The sequence below is a fragment of the Chamaea fasciata genome, unplaced genomic scaffold, assembly GCF_029207755.1.
Source record: "Chamaea fasciata isolate MVZ Bird 193981 ecotype frontalis unplaced genomic scaffold, bChaFas1.0.hap1 SCAF_30, whole genome shotgun sequence".
NCBI lineage: Eukaryota > Metazoa > Chordata > Aves > Passeriformes > Sylviidae > Chamaea > Chamaea fasciata.
In genome coordinates, this window is record NW_027094115.1 from 1,605,113 (window position 1) to 1,631,417 (window position 26,305).

Genomic DNA, 26,305 nt, shown 5'->3' on the forward strand with positions numbered 1-26,305 from the left:
AGTACCGTTCTTTGTCCACAGGACGGCAGCATTGCCCCACAGTTCGGCCCGGGGCTGCCGGGAGGGCAGCTGCAGTACCGTTCTTTGTCCACAGGACGGCAGCATTGCCCCACAGTTCGGCCCGGGGCTGCCGGGGGACAGCTGCAGTACCGCTCTTTGTCCACAGGACGGCAGCATTGCCCCAGAGTTCGGCCCGGGGCTGCCGGGGGACAGCTGCAGTACCGCTCTTTGTCCACAGGATGGCAGCATTGCGCCACAGTTCGGCCCGGGGCTGCCGGGGGACAGCTGCAGTACCGCTCTTTGTCCACAGGATGGCAGCTTTGCCCCACAGTTCGGCCCGGGGCTGCCGGGGGACAGCTGCAGTACCGCTCTTTGTCCACAGGATGGCAGCTTTGCCCCAGAGTTCGGCCGGGGCTCCCACACGCGTAGGGGACAGACAAAGAGCAGAGGCAAAAAAGAACGTGGCCAAAAGTGCCCTTCCAAAAATCCTCTCAAATAAATGCCTCAAAAGACCCCCTACCACGGCTGCAAGAATTCTGCCTCTAACCAAATTCAAACCAAAAAAGCCTTTACTTTACGCTATGTTCCAATATTTTTTATATTTATTATTTTTATAATTTATCATTACCATTTATCTTTTATATTCCTATGTCTACTATATATAATACACCTCACATGCAATAATATGTATTGTATTTATTTATATTATTGATTTTTTTTGTATTTTATATTTCTATCTTTGTTGCTAATGTTTTTCTATTTCTGTATTCATTTTTAAAATTTGTGTTTGTTTATATTTTAAACTTTGTTTTATTGCTACCTCTGAAATGCACCTTGACACCAAGTTACTGCTGGGTATACTGTGCATGGATGGAATGAGACCTGTGTGGGAGCTGAAAGCAAAAAAATAGCACCATGGTGCTGAATGGTGCTGAATAGCTCCTGATTTACCAACATTAATTTGCTAAAGTTCCTCGGAAATGTGGTTTAAGATGCACAAGCATTCCAATTAGGATGGAAAATCGGGAAAAAAATATTCCCTTAATAAAATCAGAGAAAGAAAAAACATCAAATAAAAGGAACAAATCCCAGTGTGCCTGGAAAACAAGCTCAAGAATTTCTAACATTGAAAAGTTTTGAAACAGTCATCAAGTTGGTGGAAGTTCATGGAATGACAAAATCTGCTTCCTCTGCTCTAATTTTAACGGGAAGTGGGAATTCAACAGGTCCAGTTACTCCTCTCCAAGAATGATCTGTGTTTTGTGGGAGTAAGAATCCAAAGAAACTCAAATCTTACTTGTATTTGACATCTGAAACTCTCAGCAGAGTTGGGAAGTTTCAGTGGAACAAAAGCACCACACTTCCTGCAATAACGAAATTGGACTCGGCAAAAGTCAGGAATTTTATTTACAAATCCACGGACGAGGAGGGGGATGACACCAGGAATACACTCCAGCTGAAAGCAAGGATTTATTGGAAAAGGCAGGAAATCAAACTGATGGTCTCTGTCCAGTTATGGCCAGGCAATTATCCAGGAGTCAGAAAGAAAAGTGGGAACCTTGGACTGGGGTAAGGCCTTCCAGTGGCTTCACTTCCTACTGGCTCTCTCCTTTTTGCCCACAACCTGGAAGAGGAAAAGCAACAGGAATAAAGTCTCAAACAGGATGGCCTTGGTCCAGGCAGACTGAAATGCAGCTCCCAGCGAGGGAGGCCAGGCTGTGCCTCGGGGAGCTCCGGGAATCTGGGATTGCCCGTGGGATTAAAGGGCTGGAAAAGCACACCCACCTGCCAGGTTCAGTGCTGGGACCGAGCAAGGCCGGGGCTCGGGGGCAGCAGTCAGAGCTGGGACTGCAGGAGAACACCCCAAACCCGGGTTAAACATCCGGCACGACACGCAGCACGCTCCGGGAGAAACTCGGGTGGGAGAAGCCCCGGGATGCTCCACGTTCCTTGCCCTTGGCAGCTGTGCCAGGGCCTCCCTCAGAATGCTGACCTCACCGTGCAGCTCCTACAAAATAGGAGAACTTATGGGAATCGCCCAGCAATCCATGGACTTCCAGTTATTAAGAACCACAGCTGCAGCGAAAGGTGCCCAAACTCTACTGCAAACCAGCAGGTCTGAGGAGACGCGGGGATTTATTCCCGAGGGGACACAAGGATCCCTCAGCCAGCCAGGATTTCTCCCAGGCTCTTCCCACTGCTCTCTGAGGACACAAACAGCACCTGGTGCTCCCCTTTCCATCAATGCGGAGACTTCTGTTCTCCTCTAGCCCCATGTTCAGGAAGGAAAATAGGAATGTTATCCTTACACAGACGCTCCAGGAGGACGTGCGTTAGGCAGGATCACCAGCTCCCAATCCACTGCTGCTTCTGGATTTCTGAGCAGTTTCTTCCCATTCTGCCCTTCCCAGCACCATTCCCTGGGTGCCATGTCCACAGAGACCTTCTCCATGCAGCTGAAAAAGCCACAGAAACCAAAAGAAAGAAGGTAAGAAGTCAATCCACGTGTTTGTAGTCTGGGGAGAATGAGGGAGGTGTAAAATCTTTATTTTAGAACAGTCGAGCAATTTTTAACGACCGCGGCATCGGCGGCCCCGCCCGCGCAGCGAGAGCGGACGCGCCGTGACGCCGCTGCCGGAAGCGCCTCCCCGCCATCGCCGCCTGGAGCTCTCGCGGGCGCTCGGTGCCGGTGCCGGTGCCGGTGCCGGTGCCGGTGCCGGTGCCGGTGCCGGTGCCGGCCATGAGCAAACGCAAAGCTCCCCAGGAGAGCCCCAACGAGGGCATCACCGACTTTCTCACCGGTAGGTGTGTGCGCTCGGTCATTTCCGTGGGTGCAAAGGGCCGCGGCCCGCCTGCTCTCACCGCCGTTCTCCCGCAGAACTCGCCAACTACGAGCGCAACGTGAACCGGGCCATCCACAAGTACAACGCGTACAGGTACCGCCTCCCACCCGCCGCGCCCCCGTCCCGGGCCCCAGCCCGTTCGGGCGCTGACCGGCACTGTTCCGCAGGAAAGCGGCCTCGGTCATTTCTCGGTATCCGAGCAAGATACGGAGCGGGGCTGAAGCCAAGAAGCTGGTAGGTGCCCGTGCGCGGGTTGCCGGCGGGAGGATCTGGGGCAGGCGGAGACGAGGTGCCGGAGGTTCGTGGGAAGCGGGGGGCAGCCCCGCTCCTGCCAGCGCCTCTTTCCGCTACCCGAGTCAGAGTTCGGGGACGGGGCGCGACGTGTGGCCGCTGTGGGGGTCTCAGAGCTGGAACTGGGCATCCCATCTGAGTCTCTGCCTGTAAAAATATATTTCCCCTTTGCTCTTACTCCTTTGTTAATTCAGCGATCTTGAGCAGTAAGAATCAAAGCCTTGTTCAAACTTACAGCTTCGGGGAAACTTGATATAGCCCTTGCAGTACAGTGTTTATGCCGTTTGTGTTGTACCCTTGAATTCTTGTGCTCTTTTACAGTCCAGTTTTTTACTGTGGTCTTGGGTGTCCCATGATTCTTTCTTCTGGACTCTAAATTTTAGGGAGTTTTCCTTGCTTCCCACATAAAATGACTTTAAGTGACTTTGACGTTGACTTGTTTGTACTCACCCCCCAATATTTAGGATGGAGTAGGTGCTAAAATAGCTGAGAAGATAGATGAGTTCTTATCCACTGGAAAACTACGCAAATTGGAAAAGGTGGGTTTCTTTCTTGTGTTCTCCGTTTCTCAATAATTGCTTTTCTTGATAACTTGCAAAGTAGCCCGCTTGCTTTGCGCGTTTCTGCTGTTGTCCCTGGAGAGTCTTAGGAGTGGTGAACACAAGACTGTATGGTAAGTAGAAATCCAGGATTGAGAAGCTCAGCCAAAGCCTCAAAACTGTCTATTTATGAAAATGTTTTAGCTAACATAATCAGCATATGCAAGTCTTATGTCAGAAGTGGAATTCTGTCACTGGAAGGCTGTGGAGTTTTGTGCTTTAGGCCTGCTGTTTGCCTTAGCGTGGCTAGTTGGGTGGTTTTCAGGCTGGTACCCTTGGTTTTGCAGTGACTTATAGTGAACCTCCAAACCATAGTCTGGCTAAGCTGTTTTATCTTCTCAAGGCTTATTTTTGTTTGTTTATTGCAAATGGAGTAAAGAAGGATTTGGGTTGCATTGTTTTGTTTTTGTAGATTCGACAAGATGATACAAGTGCTTCAATCAATCTCCTGACACGAGTCACTGGCATTGGGTAAAAGTTTCTTGGGGTGGTTTTAGGGTTGTTGTTTTTTCTACCTTCTCTTATTCGTTTGATAGACTTATAAGCAGAATTTGTGTGATTGCACATAATGAAGAGAATGAGCCTGAACTGATGATGTAATGCCCACGCCGACACACTGCAGTCATGACCACAGGACTGAATGAGACAAAAGGGTATAGGATCACGAATTATGGACGTTGTGGTACGGGAGTGGAAGTGGGAAGCTCCTGTGTGCAAGCTGAGAGGGGAAGGAGAGAGAAGCGTGTCAAGAATGGAACTGTGAAAGTCCAACCAAAGTGGAAGTGAGATTCTGGCCTCGGGGTTTTTGTAAAAGGAGAAGCAGAGCCTTGAAGCAGGCAACAAAACAAAAACAAGCGAACAAAAAAGTCCATCAGAAGTCTGCTTCAATGTTCTCATGCATTTGGTATTATTCTCTGAAGCAGTATTGCCTATTTGGTGTGATTTATTTAATTTTTACAGTTATACATCGCTGTGTAGTTATACCAACGCTAAAAAATGTGCAGGCCAAGCTTTGGATCTCTGCTGACCAAAAGCATAAACTGAAAATGAGTATGCTGAAAAGATGTAAGCATCACAAGCAACCTCAGTCTTGGCCTTTAAGAACCTAGACAGTTACAAATAATTCAAATGTCCTGTTCAGTGTTGTAAGATTCTTGCTGATCCTGATGCCAGATTGCCTTGTCTCTTTGCAGTCCTGCTGCTGCTAGGAAGTTTGTTGAGGAAGGAATTAAGACTTTAGAAGGTAAGTGTTAGTATAGGGCCTCGGTTCACACACCAGTAATCTTTTTTTTCTGTCGAGCTGCCTCTTCTACAGTGGTACTCTGGTAGCATAAATGCTCTAGGCTTTGCGGAAGGTGTGTGAGATGCTGAAGCTAGTACACAGGCTTGAGGCATTTCACGTATATTCAAAGTAAATACGTGCAGGTTATGTGGAAGGTAGCAACGATTTTGGCTCTTTGGTGGTCTATTAAGTCGTTATCAGAAGTGCTCTGTGCATTTGTGGTCATCCTATCCTTTGTTGTGTTGGTAGTTTGAAATTCCCTCCTTTGAGGTTGTATTCTCTTTACGTATTCTTTATGTGCATCGTCTTTGCATTGGTGGAAACTTACTCTAAGAGTTTTAGTCCTCAGTTAACTATTTTGTTTGGATTTCTTTTTCTAGATCTAAGAAAAATTGAGCACAAGCTGACCCATCACCAGCGAGTTGGGTTGAAGTAAGCTTTCTTGGGTACAAGTGCTTGGTGTTTTTAGTAACTCCCTCAGACACCAGGGTGTAATGTAAGGTTACACATGCCAAGTAAGGTTCTCTTTGCTCTGTGCTCTACGTGCTTTTTGGCAGTTGTTTAGAGCTTTTGTTTCATTCGGGTTGGACGGCTTTGTCTCCATTCAGAGGGAAGTTAATAGCAAGTGACTTCCTCAGTTAGCTCATGCAGAATCACTTTAGCGAGGTGGTGGTGTTGCTTCTTCACAATCTGCATAGAGGTGTGGCCCAGGCTATTTTTTTATGTGCTGTGAACAAGACCTTTGCATGACTGAACTTGAGAATGCTGTGCAGAATGTGTTTGTCCCTCCGTATTCATCAGCTTGCATGCTGCATGTTGAGTGCCTCTTTGGTGTGGTAGTTCCGGAAGAACTATAGCTGTATTTGTCAGAAACTGCGAGTGAACCAAATAAAGCCAAATGGTGTTTCACTTGCCCTCTTTTTGTCCACAGTCAAGCAACATGCTGACAATCTTAGTTTTACAGTTGAAGGCAAATATATCTGGAGCTGGATTTGAGTTGCGAGCTACCATTTAGCTCCTTCCAACATAGATCACCTCTGACCCCTGGGTGAGGGACCTATTCCTCCTGCTCGCTGGAGGGCTGAGTTTTGTCAGGAACCTTCCGTGTTTCCAGAGGGCTATGTAAATATTAAGCAATTGGTTATATGGTAATAGTTCTCCCACTTCATAGTGGCTATTTGTATACAGTGGAAATACTGAAACCATGTTTTGAACATTGTCAAACTCGCCGTTGTGGGTTTTTACTGTCACCTTGCAAGATATTTTCTAAGATGTTTGATGACAGTCTGGAGCTTTTTGTGATGCCTCAGTAGTGTAAGTTAGTACTCTCTCCTCTGAAATACATTTAATTGACTAAAACTTTTACCTTGCTGTTCCTGCCACTCTTTCAGATACTTCTATTTTAATATTTGCAGATACTTTGAAGATTTTGAGAAAAGAATCCCAAGGGAAGAAATGCTGCAAATGCAGGTAAGAATCTCCTTCTTGAGAAAGTAAGGTACTGATGGCCAGGGAATGGCTGACACTTCTAAACACGCTTCGTTCCTTTTTACATAGGAAATTGTGCTGAACGAGATAAAGAAGCTGGACTCAAACTATATTGCTACCGTCTGTGGCAGTTTTAGGCGAGGTTGGTACTCTGTGATCTCGTATCTTTATTTTGGGATAAGAAGCAAGACAAGTTACTATGTATGTTGTTCTTCTTGACAGAGTCTATGCTGGAACCTGGCCTTTCCTGTTAGTATTGTCTTGACTAGCTTGTTCAGTGATGAGACATCCACATAAATCCTTGCTTCTCCACCCTTCCCCCATAAAGAGTAGTCTGTTGTAATGTGAATTGTTTGCTTTGTTTTTACATTAACAACATTTGCGCTTCATTGCTATAGAGTACAGCAAGAAATTCTTGGATATTTTCTTAGGTATGGGGAATATAAACTTTCTGAGGAAAGCGCAAGGTTCTTTTACCTTAGGATTATTTTTTTGTTTTGCTAATGTTCTCGAATAGTGACCGTTTTCTGCTAGAAAAACATCTTTACAAGAAGTAAAGGTAAGTTGTATGTTCACTGACATTAGTATACTTTGCCATATAAGGAAGGATTTTTCTCTGCTTCTTTCTTGCCTAGGTGCAGAGTCAAGCGGTGATATGGATGTTCTCCTAACCCATCCCAGTTTCACATCTGAATCACCCAAACAGGTGTGTTTCTCAGATGCTGTGCATCAGTACTGTACATTGCATATAGTGTCAGATTTATAGTACAGCTTTTTGTGGTTTTGTATTTACTCTAATAGTAAACTTTTCTTTTGGATCACCATGTTTATTTTGAGGAGTTACAATTACTTCTCAAGTCCACATATTGTGTTTCTCTTGTGTTGTAATTCTTTAGGGGAATGGTTTCTCCCCTTTGACCTCCTAGAATTTCCTCCCTTTGACCACATGGAATGACCCTCCATACCTTCCTTGACCTAATTGGCTGAATGCCAGGATCCTCCCAGAATGGGAGACTAGATAAGACCCCTGTACTTCTTTGTTCTCTCTCTTTCCCTCCTGGAATTTCGAAGAATAAACGCCTGGGACAAAGCTCCTGGGGAAAGGGCCTCTTCTGATATCTTTTATCTCGTCCTTGGTAAAAATTCCCACTAAAGCCTCCTAATAACTGAGTTAGCTCAAGCCCACAGAGGCGGGCTGGGGGTAATTTTTACACTCTTGCAGAACTAGTCAATATGCTTATTTTTACCCTTCTGTCCTTCCTCTTCCTGTCACACATATTCGCCCACCCCCTTCAATGCATGTGCTTTTATAATGCAGAACTGTAAAGCTAGCTGGATTAAAGATAGACTGAGTATCTCTTTATGTAGCCATAATCATTTAGATGATAGGAAACTGCCCTGCTGCCCTCGTAATCTTTTGGGACTGACTCTGAAGCAGTATTAATGACAGTGTTTTTTTTTTTTCTTGTGTTCCTTTTATAGATTCATTGTTTAAAAGCTGAATTAGGTTTATCATTTCCAGCTAAAGGCAATCTCGCATGGAAATTGTTTTTATGTTGCACAACTGTAATTTTATTAGCTTTTTCCCAGTATTACTGTTAACATTTTTTCCCTTTTGGGTCAAATTTCCCGTAGAATAGTACATATAATTATGATGATGTCCTGTACTTACAGAAGCCTCCGTCTAGTAAATAGGTAAGACATTCTTCTTATTTGTGAAGTAATTTCTTCTTTGTTATCATTGTTCCTAGCCAAAACTTTTGCGTCAGGTTGTAGAACAACTGGAAAAAGTCCACTTTGTCACAGATATGCTGTCTAAAGGTGACACAAAATTCATGGTAAGAGCTTTTTGGTGGTGAAGGATGATGTGGGGGGGATTACTCTTCCTGACAGAAGCTAGGATGAATACAAGATGCATTGCTTGGACTGCTGGAATTGGGGGTGGGGGTGATATTTGTTTGTTTTTTTATTTCTCCTGCTTGCAGCTCCTAAGAACTTCCTGCAGTTAACTCTTAGGGAATACCTTATGATAAGATTTCAGCATTAGAAACTGTACAGATATTTGTGTAGTTCTGATTCCTGCTGGCATAACCTTCATCACATAATGTCAATTGTGTCTACATTGCTCAGTGTTTCCTGGAATCTCAGCACAACATCACTTTTCTTCAGTTGCACCAGTGATTATGTCTGTAATTGTGTCCTCAGGATCTTGGAAACGTTTAGCTTTGATCTCGGAACCGTGTTTACCTGATTTTGTCTAATACATAATATACTTTTGTCTCCTTTTGTGTCACTTTTCCTGCAGAACAGATTTAATGGACAAGCTACTAGACTTAGGATATAATAGGGATTATGCAGGATGCCTAAACCAAGTAATGAATTACAAGAATATCAATTTTTTTAGATCCCATGCTGACAGTGCAGGGCTCTTTTTGTTTTCTTTACCTCCTGATACTCATGCATACTGAAAAGCCTGTTAATAATTAGGACAGGGAAATGATGAGTCTTGTAATCCTTCCTGGTGCACTAACAATTTAAGAAACAGTTATACGCTACACTGAACAACAGTTCTCATAAAGTGTAAAATAGTCATTCACTGTATTCTGATATCTGGCTGTTCTAGTAAAGTATTTATTCAATTCAGCAGGGATTTAACTTTGCTTTTCAGGATGACTGAGGATTATTTAGAGGTTGTTTATGGGTGGGGAGGTAAAGATGGTTCTTAAATCTGTTTGATTTCATTTGAATTTCTCACTTGCCTTATTTCCTCACAGGGTGTCTGTCAGCTGCCAGATAAAGAAGATGGAACGGCCTATCCACATCGGAGAATTGATATCCGGTACACGCATCAAAACCCCCAACCCAAACCCCTTGTTTAGCTGTCTGCTACAGAGTAGGCATTTGCATCAATTTTTCCATTCAGATGTCTACTTCCGTATTCAGAACACGGCATTTAGTAGGTCTCTGATGCCTTTGCAGTGTAGCAGCCTCTGGACAATTGCCAGTAATTGCAACATGTTATTAGCAATAATGTTGTGCTTCAAATCATGATATTCTGTTCGGATTCAGAATTGTGTCCTATTTCCTCATCCTGCTTTGACATTGATTCTTGGCAGGAACGCAAGCACCATAATGAGTAACTTCTGGGTAAGGGTAGATATGCTGAAACTTTCTTTCATATGCAGTTATTTCACTATTGCATCTAGCTTGTGGGAAAATTAAATGTACTGAGTTGCAGAATGTAGACACATAAATACAAAGTAAGCCTGCGAGTATATGAATGATTGAATTCTAAATGGTTTGTTACTTTGTTATATACTTGTTCTAAGTCTTCGCTTCTACTTTTTATTCTAGGCTTATCCCAAAAGATCAGTATTACTGTGGGGTACTGTATTTCACAGGAAGTGATATATTCAATAAGAACATGAGAACCCATGCTCTGGAAATGGGCTTCACAATCAATGAATATACGATACGCCGCTTGGGTGTTACTGGTCAGTCTGGGCCTTTGCACAGAGTATTCTTCCTAGTTATGCACTTTGTTTGATCTCCTTCAATTGGTTGCAACGTTTCGGAAATACTTCTGATAAATGCTATAGTTTGTGATTTTTTTCACAGTGTCCTTTTTGCTACTGGGCACCATTACAGCAAGAAGGGGGAGCCTACTTACAGGCAGCTCTGTGGCACAGTTACCTCTTTGGGCCTCCTAATCTACTTAAAGTCTTAATGATTTAAAGATTTTCTCTGTGCCATGCACAGCACATATTTGGTTTCCTACTCTTTTCAGAGGGGAGGTCATGTCCTTCAGTTGCTTTGCCTTGGAGGAGAGCTGTGGGTATATATACCCACACACAATTATAAATTTATTTATCTGCATAACCACATGGCCCCAAAGTTAATTCATTACCTTATTTCTTTTGACACTAATAAGAATCGGTATGTAAACACTGTGAAAATTTTGCGGAGGGTGGGGAGGTCGTTCTGGGTGGGTTTTTTAGGTTTTTTACCTACAGCAGTTTTGTCTTAATTTTGCAATGCATTTGGCATTTCTGAATAGTACAGACTTTCCACCTTTCAAAGAGCCTGTGTGTAATTTGCTTGCAGGAGTTGCTGGAGAGGCCCTGCCAGTAGAGTGTGAAAAAGACATCTTTGACTATATCCAGTGGAAATACCGAGAGCCAAAGGATCGGAGTGAATAACTAACTGCTTATCTAGGTTTGTAACCTAGAGAGATATTTTCATAGCTTCTTATGAACATGTGAAAGTGCATAGTCTTACTTTGGATGTTACTTGAAAAACTGCCTCTTACTGATGTTTAAAGCATATCCATGGCACTTGAACAGAATGTGTCATGAAGATAAATCCTGTCAGATTTCATTTTCAAATAGTCACAGAATAGTTTGGGTTGGTAGGGATCCCTAAATGTCATGCAGTCCAGTCCCCCTGCCATAAAGCAGGGCCATCTGTGACTAGAGGAGATTGCTTACAGCGCAGTCCTATCTGACCTTGAATGTTTCCGGGCATGGGGCATCCAGCGTCTCTTTTTGTCTCATATATATCTGTAGATACCAGAATGAAAAAGCGGGCTATATCATGAAGCACTCCTAAAGAGTACCATTTTCAACTACTGTCTGTATCTCCTCATACCTGCGTTGTTTTGGTGCAGTGTTGAAGCTCATGATGAGTTGTTCCTGTGTATTTACTTCTAAAATCTTTCAATATGGGCTAAGGTGGCCATTCTCCTGTAGCATGTGACCTGTGAATTTTGTTACTAGACATGTTGTAGTACTATTGATTGAAGTGCTCCGTGTTTCATTCAACTTATTCAGCTGGGTCTGATTAATTGATGCACTACTACCACTCCTGTAGATTCAGTCTGCCCTTTTTTATATGCAAACCTCTCAAATCTTATTTTATACTTCCCCTTTAATTGCTGGGAAAGGTAATGAGGATTTTGGATGTGAGACAAGGTCTAGGTCTCTTCAAGAATACATTACTAGTTGTATTTGGGACAGGGATTCTCTGTTGGTTAACTTAAAACTTTTCAAACTAGTAAACTACTAGCTTCCATGTGTTACAGAGCATGAGCATGGAATGTGTTGCTGATACTGTATTTGAATACCTTGTAGCAGTAAGGCAGCTGTATTACAGAACTGCAAGCTTGAAAAGATGAGACTTTTGTACATAGTCGAATTGACTATTCCTAATATATAAGACTTCTCTTGGTTTCTTAATGCTAAGGTTGTCTATCAGCTTTTATGAGGGCAGAGAGGATTTTGTGTAGTCAGACCACTTAACCTGACCTGAATCATGAAAGAGACATAATACTATTTCTTATTTTTATCTCACTTAAGCCTGCAGAACAGCTACATTTTAAGCTTATACAAGAAGAGTTGATCAATCTTAGTAATGGAGATTATAGGCTGATGCTCTTACTTACCCATTTATTTTCTTCCATTTTTCTAGTTAGGAGCTTTAATTATTTTCTGGGATTGTTCCCGTGCTATTGCATGCAGTAGTATGTAAAGAAACTAGAAGTTAACTTGGTGCTATGTGCAGTATTCTGATGCCTTATTGTAAAAATATATAGAGCTGGTATATTTAGTATTTTCTTCAGTAGTCAGTAGGAATAAACAAATTGAATATTCCATCATGAATGTGTAATGGTGTTTAATTATTATTTTAGAAGATCAAAAAAGCAGTAACACGTTTACCATGTTTACAGATGGTTCCTGGACAGCACACAGCATTACACTGATGCATTTTCCATCATCTTCAACGGGTCACCCGCAAGACTACTTTGTCTTGGGCCTTGAGACAGAATTTCTTGGCTTTGCAGTCTCTCTTCATAATACCGTGAATTCTGTGTGGGGAGAAAAAAAAAAAAAGCTTCTTCAGAGAGCTTGCTAGTTTTTTTGTGAATGATATAAATAAACATTGTGCGTGTGGTTTTTTTCCTCTCCTTTCTCTCCCCACTCCCTATATCTCAATTTTCTTCTAGACTTGTACTAGGCTGCAAGATGTCTGGTAATCATGGGAGGCAATAGCTGTGAACCTTGTCACAGGGAATCTCTGTAATTGGGCGTGTACTGTACTCTTGTTTGGGTGCACGGACAACCTGATTTGCGTGCAGAATAACAGTTGGGCTTTGTAAACTATGCTGGCTCCACCATTCTGTCAATGTTTGGTTTTGTCCCAGTAGCCGAGTCTTACCTGAAGATGGCGTGGGCCTGTCTCCTTCCTTTGATTCAGGGCTATAGTGACCCTAGGGGGTTTGTCTGTGCAAAAGTTCCAAACGGGGCTGACAATGACTTACAGGAGGTTTTGTTGATAACGTAGGTGAAGGATTTGAGAAGACCTTTGATGCCCGCAGGAGTCACATACCGACTCTGACAGGCTGGGTGAGGCAGAGCTGCCCTGCAGCTCCGTGGGCGCGGGGCCTGAGGCACTGAATACCGCCGCAGGCCTCCTCCGTCCCTCCGAAGCACAACTTTGTACCGGCCGCCGACACTGGAGGCGGCTCCGGCTGCAGCGCCGCCTTTTCGTCGCACCGGCGGGAGGCCGCAGCGCGCTGCTGCGCGCTCCCGAGACGCCGCCATGCCGTGACCGCGCGCGGGGCGGAGCGGAGCCGCGAGGCGGCAGCCGGCCCAGGTGGGCGGGGCCGGAGCCGGGGCGCGTGCGCCGAGGTGGCGCCGCGCATGCGGACCTGGGGGCCCCGAGAGCCGTACCGGAGGCAGCGCGGGCGGCAGGTAGCGCCGGGGCCGCGGCGGGGGCCAGGGCCGCGCCGGACCGGGTGGGGTCGGGTCCCGCGGCGCTGTCCGGCTGAGGCCCGGTGCTGTCCTCTGGGCCTCGCCGAGGCGGGCGTCCCCCGAGTCACCTTGCCGCGGCGGGGCTGGGCTAGAGGCCCGAGGAGGCGCCGGCCGCTCGCTCCGGTGGCAGTTCCTCGTCAGCAGGCCCACGGTCTGCCGAAAGGGCAGCCCCGGGACGCGGGCCGGTTCTGTCTCTGAGACCGGGCGGCCGGGGGTCTTGCCAGCCGCTCCGGTTTCTCGGCCGGGAGGCACGAATTTGTCGGGCGGCTGCGACCGAGTGTTGCCACGGCGCCGGCATTTCGCCAGGGAGAGGAAGAGGCGCCGGAGCGCGCCCGCTCCGTTACCCGTTGCGTGACGCGGGCGGTGCCGGGGCAGGGGCGGCGCTCGCCCTCCCGGGGCCGCGCAGCCGCCCCCGCTCCGCCTCCGCCGCCAAAGGTGTGTGGCGGTGGTCGTGGGCAGCGCCCCGCCGCATCCGTCAGGAAACAAACCGGCGTCACGGTTACTGCTGTTTCTTGTTCAAGGTTTCTTTGAGGGGGATTGTTTAAGGTTTGTTTTGGGGTTTTTTTTTTTTTTTTTTTTTTTTTTTTTTTTTTTTTTTTTTTTTTTTTTTTTTTTTGTTGTTGGTTGGTTTTGTTATTTTACGCTTATTCCACAGACCGATGCGTGTATTCTTGGGGTTTTTTTCCCACTTCACACTGTATTTCTTTAGCTGTTGCCGTTGCACCTGGTTGATTCAAGTTTATGTTAAGAGTTGTGAAACCGAGCTCGATTCCTCTAGACAAGTCTGTTGTGCAAGTAGAGATGCTTGTTGTTAGCAAAAAATTTACGTGTTTCAGTATGGGCTAAACTCGAGGATGTCTTTTAATACTGTTTAAATGCTTGCATAAAATTTAACATACACATTTAAACACACAGAAGATGTAGCTGCATAGTGTAAAGAGAGTGAACAAGCTCACAGTGTTCAAGATGTCTCAGTAGCCTTATTAAAACGAGGTGTAATCACAACAGATTGTCACCCCAAAAGGTGAGATTTCGGTTGAGAAGGTGCTGAACAGGATGGTAAGGTCCTCATTTACTTCAGGTGTTTTCAGTGAAGCTGCTGTGGACAGCCCCCAGACTACTGAGCACTTGTCATTTGTCTCTAAAGCCCGTACCCCATCTGTGCAGGGAGGCAGAAAGACTTGGGAGACAGCCAGCAAAGCGTGAATGAGGTAGAGGGGTAGCGTGAGAGGTTATTATTGTTTGATGTAAAGATCTCAATGTAATTTGAAAGTTAGAATAGGCTGATCTCTTTTGAACTGTCAGTCGGTCAGTCCCAACTCCTGGAGTATGTTGTGGCTTACCACCAACCATTATGAAGCTTTCAGGCTGTGTGATTTAGAGGCCAGCTACAAATCCATGATCGTGGAGTGTTCTGTAATGTTTCCATGGGCTCCAGATCCTCTAAACCCACAGGTATGTTTAGAACCATAGAATATCCTGAATTGGAAGGAACCCACAAGGACCATTGAGCCTGTGTACTGATAGATATATATTGCAGGTTAGTTACTAAGTCACTGAACAAAGAGTGTTTGAGTAGTATGCTGTGTAAATTGCCCAAGTGCTTCATTTTAGAAAGGGCTGGCTGTCTGAAAGCAGGACAGCGGTGTTGCATTTGTGACAGGGAAACTGAGTACACTGGTAAGCGACTAAAATGGTGGAAGGCAAGTGATAACTCAAGTACTTCCACTGGGGAAGAGTTTGCCTGCTTCTTTACTGTGGGCTTTCTGATGCAAAATCCCTGAATTGTGGTAACTAATAAAATGTATCGTCTACGCTGCAATTTTACATACCTATCCTTTTGAGCTATATCCTCCGATGTAGTTGTAACAGCCTTAGGAAATGTATCCCTATTAGCAAATTTAGTTTTTGCTGCTCTGTGTACGCAGTGCAGAAATACTCACTGATAGCTACTGGACAGTATACAGAGATCTCTTATATTTTTCATATCTCTGAAAAAGCTTTCTATGAAGTCACAAGTGCAGATGGAAGTGAGACCTGTTTTCCTTTGGGATTGTTAAGTGTTGACATCATTTGTCATTTGGAGACCCTTTCACAATGTTCTGTCACAAGAGCAATGTTTCCTCGTAAGGCTCCCATGAGTTCTTTTTTGCAATGTAAGACCGTGAGGCCAGCATACGTAGTTGAATGTAATAGCTGGGGTTCAGAAATTCTGAATAATGGATTGGCTTTCATAAATTCTTTGAATCAAAACTTGTTTTTGACAAAGCAACAAGGATGTGAGGATGACTTTGATGAACACTCTTCAAAGATCTGACAGTTCTGTAGTGGTCGTGTACTCGGAGACTACTAATCATAGGCATTCATTAATGCTTTGGCTGTAGTTTAGACTTCATGCTGTTACAGCTAAGATTCTTACAGCTTCCCGTATGTTTCAGATCCAATGGCTGTCCCACCGTCATACAGTGACTTGGGGAAGTCTGCCAGGGATGTTTTCAACAAGGGATATGGTAAGTAAGATGAGCATAGTTTGATCACTTTTGATATTTTTTCCTTAGGCATCTTGAAAATGCCTGTAAGAACATGAATACCTGAGAGATTCCCTAATACCTTATGGCAAAAAATCAGCAGAGCCCTGGAGCATCTAGCCACTTCTGATTCTGAACTTTGGACATGCGCTATGATAGTAATGCAGCGGCAAAGAGTTGGAGGGGAAGGTTACAAGTTTCACCTTAATACGCACTCCAGAACAGTCTCTGAAAAATGCTGCGCCCTTCTTTTACCTTCTGATTTTTCTGTTTAGGGTCATTAAATCAGGGATACTGATGTAGATTGCTGTAGGAGACCATATGTGGCAGTAAACAGGTTCCTGAGGTAGAGTGATCTTTATGTTAATCAGAACAGCTTGTTGTTAAAGCTGGAGTGCAAATATTTTCACAGTATTTGCATTTGTCCTTTTTCTGGAAACAGTATGAGAAAGTGTTGATGTTTTAAAATCTGATTTTGTGTGCAATAAAGATTTCATTTGTATCCCAAATCCATATGCTACATAAAACTAAAATGCGCTGTGGTCTGGTCTCTCCCACCCTGGAATTCAGGCTTTGCTAAAAATCAGCTCAAGTTCCCTGCTTTAGTGTCAGTTACTTCAAGCTTTTCTACTTAGTGCAAGGCCTGGATATTTCCCTAGCTTCAGAGCAGGCAGAAAAGGAAGAAAGCAATAGTACTTCTGCATATGGCACTGACTGAAGTAAGTTGAAATATATGTTTCTTGGAGTAGGGAAGAAAAAAATTTCCTGCCCTGCAATCAGAAATAAAATGTGAACTAAGTAAATCAGAAGAGATGGTTAATTGTATTGATGAGTCCCAGACTGCAGGCAGCTACAGAAGGTGGAGATACTTGATGGTCGGTGTCTGTTATGACTATAAATTATGAGGCAACGTACTCTGAGTCATCAGAATTCCTTCAGTCATTCTTCTCATAATCCTCGTAACCCTCACTATGATCAACAACTGTTTAAACATGAAAATACCCTGTTTCAGGTCAGCATACCCTACCTGGCATACTTTGGGTATGTTGAAAATAAGCCTTGTTTGTATCTTTCAGTAAAACAGGTGCTGTGTGCTATTTCATTTTCAGGATTTGGATTGGTCAAGTTAGAGTTGAAGACCAAGTCTTCCAGTGGGGTGGTAAGTATTGGGGGCTTTCAGCATCACCAGCATAGCAATGGAAGGACAAATTCCTGAACTGGTAACAAGTATTAACTTGCTAACGAGTGTTCCTTCTCTCTTTCATTTCTCATTTTAAAACTCATAGCTGACTGAGATATGTCTGCAATAGTATGAAGCCGATGTAGCAGTACTTCTTTTCCTGTGGCACGCAAGAATTTTCACACGCCGTGTTGTTCCTTTCCTCCCTGTTCCATTGACGCATGCCACACGAGTTTCTTCACCTTACATAGCTTTCATTTCTACTTACGAATGCAATTGAGTTTCCCTGCTGTTACTAGTTTTCCTCAGATTTTTAGTCCAGAGGGACTTTTATCCAAAAGGTCCAGGGACAAATAAGCACCAGAGTTTAACTTAACTGTGTTTTCATTCATTTCCACTGTGCTTAAAATTCAAGACTTGAATAAAACTGAAAACGCTCCTTCTGCAGTACCCTATACGTAGAATTTGAAAGTTTAAGTAAACTTTAGCATTCCAAGTAACAAGAATATCCTGTGATCCCCATTTTAATGATGGAGAAGTGGAGCTTCCTCACAATTTCACAGGAGAGCTGGCAAAACCAGGAATGGGTGTCATAATTTCGATCTTTAACCACAGGCATATATTATTTGCTAGATAATATTTTTCTTACGTTGTCTCTGAGTTCTGCACATCGTACCGCTCAGTGCTGTTCTGATTAGTAAGACAAGCTGCTTTTCAACCTACTTTGTAACTGTATTTGCCTGAGCTCCCTCCTCTTATTGCAATCTTATGGTGCAAATGGTGTAAGTCGTTAATTTTCTATTACTGTATCCTGTCTCAGTTGCGCTTTTGATGATTACTTGCATTGTGCACTGGGAACGTGTGGGCACGAGGAACTGTGTGGTCTCTGTACTATGGCTGCCTCTGCTTACTGACATCTCTTGACAGGCAGTTTTTCTTGCAGGAAGCTTTGATTCTCAAATAATATGCTAATAGTTAATTATGCTGTCTTCTGATTGTGATGGAATGTGAACAACTGTATTAAGTTCTAAAATGGGCTTTTTCTTTTCCATGCAATTTTCTTTGGATGTTTATCCAGTTGGTAAGAATAGTAACTGTTTTGACATGCTGGCTCTTTATTGCTTTGTCTGACAAGGCTTTCTGTGCTGCATGCTAAGTCATTTGTAAACTGTTGAATTGTTTTTAGTCGTGTTATTATTCACGTTGTACAGTTTGACTGTGTCCTTAACTCTCGATCTGCTGTATGATCCATGTATGTAAAGCCATTTGCAATCTTTGTCCAACAATCCACTACAAGAACACTGTAGAAACAGCAAGAGGGAAAACAAGATTGATATGGTATTGGTACTTTTGTCTGTTGCTTCAGATTTTGAGCTTGTAAGTGTTTCTGATGAGGATTCTGATGCAACAAAATAGAGTTTTGGGGAAGGAAATGAAGTTAGGAACAAAGTGTGAGATCTAATTCATGCATGGACACTAACAGTACCTCCAGTTGTTAGGACACAAAACGCTTGGGTGTTTTTCTGGTGGACTTAGAAAACAACAGTGATACCTGTAGACTTAGAAAACCTCAATGACAGTGTCTATTGATTATAACTGTTTCATAGATTGCAAGTGGTTTTGCCTACTAAGTGCATGGCATTCCTGTAGATGCCGGGCACCGTGAACTAGAAGTACGATGAGAAGATCCGCTTAACTGCTGATGCAGACTGGCATGTGACATGGAGCCAGAATGAGTTTGATTTTTCAGCAGAAAATTCAAGAAATTATGGTTTGGTGAGATGTTCTGGTTTACACAGATAAAGACTGATGACAACAGACTTCGGTGTCTGTGGCTTCTGCTTCCAGAAGCAGATTGAGTTCTTGATGCCTGACAGAATGCTTTGGCTTTGGATCATATGACAAAGTAGGGGGTTTTATTTGCTTTGGCTTTCAGACAAGTGTTTACAATCTGTCCTTTGCTTGATCTGAGAAAGAAACTGAGCTTTTTTAATCACTTACCTGTTCTAAGATTAGAAGAAAGTTACTTCTGAATTCTGATGCAGGTTTGAGATGTCTTTACACTGAATTTGTGGAAGTGACATTAGAACACTGTAGAGCAATTATGTCTTAAAGTAGTCTTAACGCATCCTGACTTCCGTCACGTTTTTGTTAGCTGGCTAGATGTGTTACAACTGCTGTGCTGTTGCAGTAGTGCATTAGCTTAAGTAAGAGTCCCATTCTCCCCCAGCAGCATCCCTCACCGCCCCAAACTGTGCGTAAGGAATGTGGCTCCCTAGCACTTTACAACCATTTTTCCAGTCTTTGTGGCCTTGTATCCTCGGCAAAGTCCAGAATTGTCAAAGTAATGTACATCCAGGGATACCAGCCTGGAACGAGAAGTATCTGGAAAGTCAGGGTTCCAAAGCTTGGATGTGTTGGGAATGGATCCTGCTCTCTCTTAAGCACTGTATCTTTCAATATTTAAACTTCAAGAGAGATAAAACTTGTAAATGTAGTGACAGATTATTTATCTTCCTTCAAGGGAAATATTTCAGAGATGATGATAACAAATGAGAGCAATTCTCAGATGCTTCTTAAAACCTAACTCATCCACCTTGAGCTTACTATTGTGGTAATATGCCTGTTCACTGCTTAATATTCAGCTGTGCATGAAACACTGAGTAGACTGTGTCTTGAGCTATTCCAGAAGAGATATATATTGAGACTTCAAGTCCACCAAATAACAGGAAGCTCTGACGTGTGAAGAACTGACCGAATAGCATATTACAAAATACATGTTATACAAAATTCAAAGTTGTTGGTTCCATTACACTGCTCAGTGAAGGACCAGCCTGACAGACGTCAAGGTGCTGGGGTCAGGTTACTTTCTGATACTGTAAAGGAGAAAAGGTCTGCAATTTGAAAGTGCCTTATGAAGGGTAACTTGCCTTCTGAAGTGGGGTTGCTGGCTGAGGTAATGAAAGAGAAGTTGTGGGGGAAGGTACTAAAGTCATCACCACAGTATGTGAAGAGTCTAAATGACAATAGCATAAATGGTAGGGGGAACCACAATGTTAGGGTGCAGCAGTTGGTATGAAAAGCATCAGTTCTCCAGAAAACATTTTCACTGCTGAAACACGGGGGGAAAAATGATTGCAATGAAGAAACACAAGAGATGTTTGGAGAAATGTGAGAAATAACTCTTTTTTTCTTTTTGCTATACACCTAACTTGAATGTAGGATTGCTTTTCCTAAGGGGGAGAGGATTTCCAGGACTGCAATAGGTGCTTTTTCATCCACAGTTGGGACAGTAGTAGTAAGATGATAAAGGGAATTAGAGGAGATTGTGGAGAAAAATCCAGGAATATATACAGCTTTGTATCCCAAGCATCTTTTTACATCTGGGTATGGAGTCACGTGATGGTACAGAGCAAATTGTGGAATGTTGAAATAACTGCCATTTTGGCAGTGAAAGTCAGAAAAAAAGATTATTTTGATGCATAAGCTTGGGAAAAAGTGCGGTGAAGTTAAGATGAGGGGTAGCAAGTAATCAAACCCCCATGATAAAAAGTAAATCAAGGTGTCAGGTCTTTGTGTAATAGGGCTTTTGCCAACCTAGGCAAGTTCCAAGGCTCTATCAGTACACCTCAATAAAAGAAACATTCGGAACAGAGCTGCCAGAAGGAGTAGCATTTTGTGACGCAAAAGAAATTATTTAAGGTGGGGATAAGGAAGAGGAGGATGATGATTTTGAGGGTTCTGTCAAAAGGCCTAAGGGTGTGAGTACTGGCACTTGACAAGTGGAAAAACTGAATGTAATTAAATATAAAGAGTGCTGAAACTCCTGACCCTGTGATTAGCTCAGTAGATCAGAGCATGGTGCTAATAACGCCAAGGTTGCGAGTTCAGTCTCCGTATGGGCCATTCACATAACAACTGGACTCGATGATCCTTGTGGGTCCCTCCCAACTCAGACTGTTTTGTGATTCCGTGATATTGTGCTCTTGACAGGAATTCACTGCAACCGGTTCTTCCAACACAGACACAGGCAAGGCTTCAGGCAGTCTAGAGACCAAATACAAGGACAAAGACCATGGACTTACATTCACCCAGAAGTGGAACACAGATAACACACTGGGAACAGAGGTTTCTGTCGAGGATCAGGTAAGAGCAAGGAGATAATTTGGAAATGTTTCTGCAACGGGTATGAGACAGTATTGAGTTGAACAGGAAGCACTGGAGAATGAAAATTGCAGAAAAGTATCTGGAGTGTCAGAATTGCATATATTTGCTGAACATGCAGGCTGGGAGTGGGGTTGCTGGCATTCTCAGTCATGTGCTGCTAGGTAATGATTTGGGGGTACAGTCACTGCAGTTACAGGTGTGTGGAATTACTTAGCTGGCTGAATGAATCTAGCTCTTTAGAACTGTCACTGCTGCAGTCAGGCTGGGAAACCAAAGATGGGTCTCATCATTTTAAATGCTTTAATGTGTAAGAACTCAAGTTTGGCTGCCTTGAGATTGAATATATTTTATAAGGTTGAAGAGAAAGATGAGTGTTCGCAGCTTGGCACTACTTACACAAAGGGTTGCTAGTGTACAGCACTCTCAAAACACAGTTCTTTTTGACATTAATAGGTTTGTGCCTTTCACATAATGCCTCAAGTATAAACTAACGATGCCAATGATAAAATTCAAAGTAAAAATTCTGTGGTGTTGTCCGCAATGTATGGCCATTCATGTCCGTACTTTTACTTGTGCTTTAAAATGGAAAATGCTGTCTAGCTAGTAACAAAGGTGGAGGAAAATGAGTGGGTTTGTGCTTTGGCCTGTGAGAGGTACTGTGTCTTAACAGAGTACCTGTAGATTATGTGAGAGATTTTTGAACTACTGTATGGACTGTTCGAACTATAAAGAATAAGCAAACGTGAACTGAGTAGTTTTCTGTCATTATTCTGTGAATAACTTTCTTGTTGTCAGCACTAGGTGTGTCATTTTCCTGTGTGTAAAAACATACCTACAAAGTCTATGCTGTTAAAGGGCTTCATTGTGGGAAGAAAAGGTCCTATTTTAATCCGTCATCATGCAGCATCTTCAGATTTCGTTGTAAATCACGAGGGAGACATTATGGTCCTAGTCTGTTTTCTCATTAGACAGGATGTAGAGTTCTAGTAGTGGAATATTAACAAATCATGATTCAACTGATTTTTGAGCAGATGTGTATTTTTCTTTGCAGGTGGCTCAAGGGTTGAAGCTGGCTATTGACACTACGTTTGTACCAAACACAGGGTAAACATTTTCTATTACCTTTATTTAAGGAATGCTAGAATTTCCTGTAACTTCTAAAAATACTTACTCTGCTCATTGTGTAAAAGCTCAGCATTTATTGGAGAAGATTCTGCAGTCGCTCTAGAATCTTCTGCAGGCAGTGGATAATACTCTGCTTGAAAGCATTCTTCAGCTTTTTGGCCAGTGGCAAATTTACTGTTTTGCAGTAGGTACTAGATCTCTAACTCTCCCTTAAACAATTAGTCTTCATGGTGTTGGCAGTCCTAAGGCTGTCAACTCCGTAAACCAATTTTTTTTTTTTCTGATGCTTTTGGCCAGATGTCTGTGCACAGTTGAATGAGGAGGTAGAATGGGCAGTGGAATAGCACTTAGATGTCTTTCTCAATTCTCATGTACTTAAATTTGGTAAGTAGTAGAGCAGAGGAGGGGTGTTTATGTCTGAATAATGCACAAAGATTGAGACTGCTTTGCAAATAATGACTGGTATTAATTTATTGTTGGGGAGGGCCTGTCAGAAGAATCTTGCGTTTGAAATACTGCTTGGATATGAGGAATTAGAAGCTAAGTGAAAAATGTGATCCTGAGGCCTAGGTGTGAGTGACAGGCAGCACAAGTGTTCTGCTGTGTCTTGAGTGGAAGACAAAGGAGGTTGGGGAGAGAATTAGAGGTGGTAAAGTTTTGTCGTAGTTGTGTTTGAAGTGGTAGCAAAATCAACAGAGACGTGCATTGGAGAGAGGAAGAGGTTCCACTAGAGGGACAGAAAAAGGCAGACTAAGTGGATGATGTCTGGAGGATGAAGAAATCTGTTTTCAGTAGATGAGACTGGTACCCAGCAGTGCAGAAAGGAAAGCAAGCACTGCACAAGGAAGGAACAGTGGAGAGAACCAAATAGACAAAAATTCATTGACAGACAGCTGTTGGTGCAGGCTTATCGATGCTCCTGGAAGAAAATTATGATGCCATAATGCGTTAGACTCTCAGAGAAAAAAGATTTGAAACCAGATGGGTTTTAAAGCATTAAGGAGAAACAATTTTTTCTTGCTTCTTGAGGATTGTACAGACTTTGAGATGTTAGGGGGAAAAAGTGGCACCGTGTGAATATACGTAACACTGTTAACCTTATCCTGTGCCCTCTTCAGCAGCCATTAAGTTTTGAGTAGGAGTTACAGTAGTTTCATTAGGTGGCCTTACGGGAACTACATATTGGAATAAAACTACATATATTGCATACTCGTATACTACTGTGGATAAAACTGCACATTTCTCTGCAGGAAGAAGAGTGGAAAGTTGAAGACTTCCTACAAAAGAGATTATGTACATGCAGGCTGCAGTGTAGACATCGATCTCTCTGGACCAACCATTTATGGCTGGGCAGTGTTGGGCTTTGAAGGCTGGCTTGCTGGCTACCAGATGGCTTTTGATACAACCAAGTATAAGCTTACACAAAATAATTTTGCCTTGGGATATAAGGCAGGAGACTTTCAGCTGCACACTAATGTGTAAGTATTACCTGAGCCTAGAAAAACATTATCAGAGGAGCCAAACGATAGGAATAGTTAACAGTAATGGCCTTAGGTCAAAGGTGGGTGGAGGGAAGGGGATACTGATTTGTTTCCAATAAATTTATATTCGGTGTTTTCCTTTCCAGTACAACTAAATAAGGTGCAACTTCCCAACTCTTGGCTGTCTTGATACCTTGTTTTAGAGAAATTTTGGGGTCTGTATATCTAAGATGGTGATGTAAAGGCACTTTATAATAATTTGTAATTAAAAGCTCTGAGCTTAAACTTCTGTTATGGCACAAGACAAGAAACCTTCCATTAAACTACTGTACCTTCTCCCCCTCTCCATCAGACAGAAACTTTCTCCCTCAGAAATGCCCAAGGTGAAGGAGAAAGGCATGCGTGGCATTGTGTTTGTTTCCAGCTGTCATCGCTGCGTAGCCCTAATCTTGGCATTCAGGTGGCCTGAGATGCTTTGAAGATGGTGTATTTAAACGATTATAATGCAGCAACATTGTTTTCAGTCTTATTCTCATAACTGAAGTCTCCTTTATGTGTTACTGCACACTGGCTTACTTGAGACAAGCAACCAGGTTATCTGGGTGGGTTGGTTTTGTTTTTGGTTTGTTTGGTTTGGTTTTTTTTGTCAGAACCTTAAACTGTAGGTCTCTGGCAAGTCTTGTTCCGTTCTGCAAGCAAAACATGTTTTGTGCAAAAAAATATAGGAGCAGGAGTCTGCCAGCTCCAGCTAGGAAGTAGTGAGCCTGGGTTCAGGGAAGTATTGGATCTCTTGGTTCATTTTAGGAGATAACGTCAAATCATTGTGGGGAAGGGTTAATCTAAAGAGTTACTAAACAAAGCAAGGCCTGACACACTTGCATCTATTACAAACAGGAATGACGGCACTGAGTTTGGTGGGTCTATTTATCAGAAGGTTACTAATAAGGTTGAGACATCAGTCAATCTTGCATGGACGGCTGGCAGTAACAACACACGTTTTGGTATTGCTGGAAAGTACCAAATGGATGAGAAGACTTCCGTTGTGGTAAGAATTTTGTTACAGAAATGAGTATTTCAAGCTCCCCTAAATACTGAAAATTTGTAATGAAGCAGTTGCTTTAACTAGTTACTGAGGAAGTATGGTAGATTGCGAACTGTGGCTTCTGTTGTGGTTCAAATTTAAATTGGGACCTCACACATCGTACTTGTGAACTTATGGAGGAAAAGAAATCTTAAATATAATTTTGTCCATAGTGAAATAGTCTGACTAGTGTCCTTGGAATAGCATGCTACTGTGCTGAAAAATGTCTTTTAAAAGACAATGAAAGTGTCCTTTTAATTCTTAAATCCATAATGTAAAACCATATTATAATTACAATGGTGGAAGTTTACCTGAGCTTACAGCCTTCTCCTAACAGTAAGTTAACCGTTGAAAGCCAGCTGACGTATGTGTTTTAATACCAAGAACTGAAGTAGCAAGCATTTATGTTTCAAAACAACAGTGAGTTCCAGGACCACTGAACCAAAATTGAAAATGAGAAATACTGTTGTTAAGAGCTCAAAACTTAGTAATGCAAAAAGGGGATTGCATATTCATGTATTTCTTGCTCATTAGAAAAAAGAAAATCACTCCTGAGTGATGTGAACAAGACAGGCTCTGAGGGACTGCAGTAAGTAGCTCTTTAAAAGATATAAAGACATAATAGAGGAGGCAGTGAAAAGCAGCATGGCATTCTCTGAAGGCAGAATTCGCACCATTTGCTTAAGCTGAAAACTCCTGAGAAAAGGAAAAGACTGGAACATGCTTCTAAGAGAGGTTGGTCTCCAAGTAGCTCAAGAGTGTTAATGCATAGGCCACCTTCTCAGGGGACTGGGATACTTCTGTATGAATACTTACACAGTTTATAAATACTGTGATTTTTTTTTTTCTTATAGGCTAAAGTGAACAATGCCAGCCTCATTGGAATTGGTTACACTCATGCCCTTCGACCTGGTACGTAGTTCTCACTGGTAGCAGCAAATTGTGTTAAGTACTACACTATGGTTTAATTCACTGTCATCTTAAGAACAGACTAGATGAACAAAGGAGCTAGAAGTCTACGCAGACTCAGAGAACTAAAGGATGTCTATGGATGCAAGTTCCTGTGGCAACTGAGCCACATTAGTGAGGTCAAGGACCTGAGGAAGAGCACTGTACTGGGATGTCAGTGTATGATGGTTCTCATGACTTGCTTTTATAGGTGTAAAGCTGACCCTCTCGGGCTTGATTGATGGCAAGAATTTCAGTGCTGGAGGTCACAAAATTGGGCTGGGATTTGAGCTGGAAGCCTAACACAGCTTTAAGTAAAACAACTGGTGGTGCTCTGGAAGATGAAGGAAAAGTGTACCCGGTGCATTTCAGCCTTAATATTACTCTGAAATTTGAAGAAGTGTGAACTTTCTACTCTGCCCAAGAATGACTTTAACCCAATGCTGAAGTCCAGAGTGTGCCAGCACAACAAAGGAAGACACT

At 43.0% G+C, this 26,305-nt stretch overlaps 2 protein-coding genes and 1 long non-coding RNA gene across 6 annotated transcripts; 2 read left to right on the forward strand and 1 right to left on the reverse strand.

The window, feature by feature from the left end:
- Positions 1 to 1,401: 1,401 nt before the first annotated feature.
- On the reverse strand, positions 1,402 to 2,525 carry LOC136302816 (uncharacterized). The gene is made up of 3 exons (XR_010724144.1): positions 2,310 to 2,525; positions 1,786 to 2,008; positions 1,402 to 1,624 (listed from the first exon to the last, which is right to left on the reverse strand). It is a non-coding gene; the product is annotated as an uncharacterized lncRNA (long non-coding RNA).
- Positions 2,526 to 2,645: 120 nt separating this feature from the next.
- POLB (DNA polymerase beta) lies at positions 2,646 to 12,465 on the forward strand. Of its 2 annotated transcripts, none has more exons than XM_066206243.1 (15): positions 2,646 to 2,801; positions 2,879 to 2,936; positions 3,011 to 3,077; positions 3,599 to 3,673; positions 4,146 to 4,204; positions 4,927 to 4,976; positions 5,396 to 5,447; positions 6,407 to 6,485; positions 6,573 to 6,645; positions 7,139 to 7,209; positions 8,255 to 8,341; positions 9,278 to 9,342; positions 9,858 to 9,997; positions 10,608 to 10,718; positions 12,229 to 12,465. In XM_066206243.1, exons 1-14 carry the CDS (start codon positions 2,741 to 2,743, stop codon positions 10,700 to 10,702), a joined length of 1,032 nt encoding a protein of 343 aa, XP_066062340.1. In that variant the 5' UTR covers positions 2,646 to 2,740; the 3' UTR covers positions 10,703 to 10,718; positions 12,229 to 12,465. The 2 variants fall into 2 exon arrangements, with proteins under 2 accessions (XP_066062340.1, XP_066062341.1); XM_066206244.1 differs by having other exon boundaries at positions 6,431 to 6,485.
- Positions 12,466 to 13,160: 695 nt separating this feature from the next.
- On the forward strand, positions 13,161 to 26,231 carry VDAC3 (voltage dependent anion channel 3). 3 transcript variants are annotated; one of them, XM_066206247.1, is made up of 9 exons: positions 13,161 to 13,252; positions 15,751 to 15,822; positions 16,950 to 16,999; positions 21,014 to 21,166; positions 22,239 to 22,291; positions 23,563 to 23,790; positions 24,688 to 24,838; positions 25,729 to 25,786; positions 26,034 to 26,231. In XM_066206247.1, exons 2-9 carry the CDS (start codon positions 15,756 to 15,758, stop codon positions 26,123 to 26,125), a joined length of 852 nt encoding a protein of 283 aa, XP_066062344.1. In that variant the 5' UTR covers positions 13,161 to 13,252; positions 15,751 to 15,755; the 3' UTR covers positions 26,126 to 26,231. The 3 variants fall into 3 exon arrangements, with proteins under 3 accessions (XP_066062344.1, XP_066062342.1, XP_066062343.1); XM_066206245.1 differs by lacking the exon at positions 13,161 to 13,252 and adding an exon at positions 13,619 to 13,858; XM_066206246.1 differs by lacking the exons at positions 13,161 to 13,252; positions 15,751 to 15,822; positions 16,950 to 16,999 and adding an exon at positions 18,004 to 18,101.
- Positions 26,232 to 26,305: the final 74 nt, after the last annotated feature.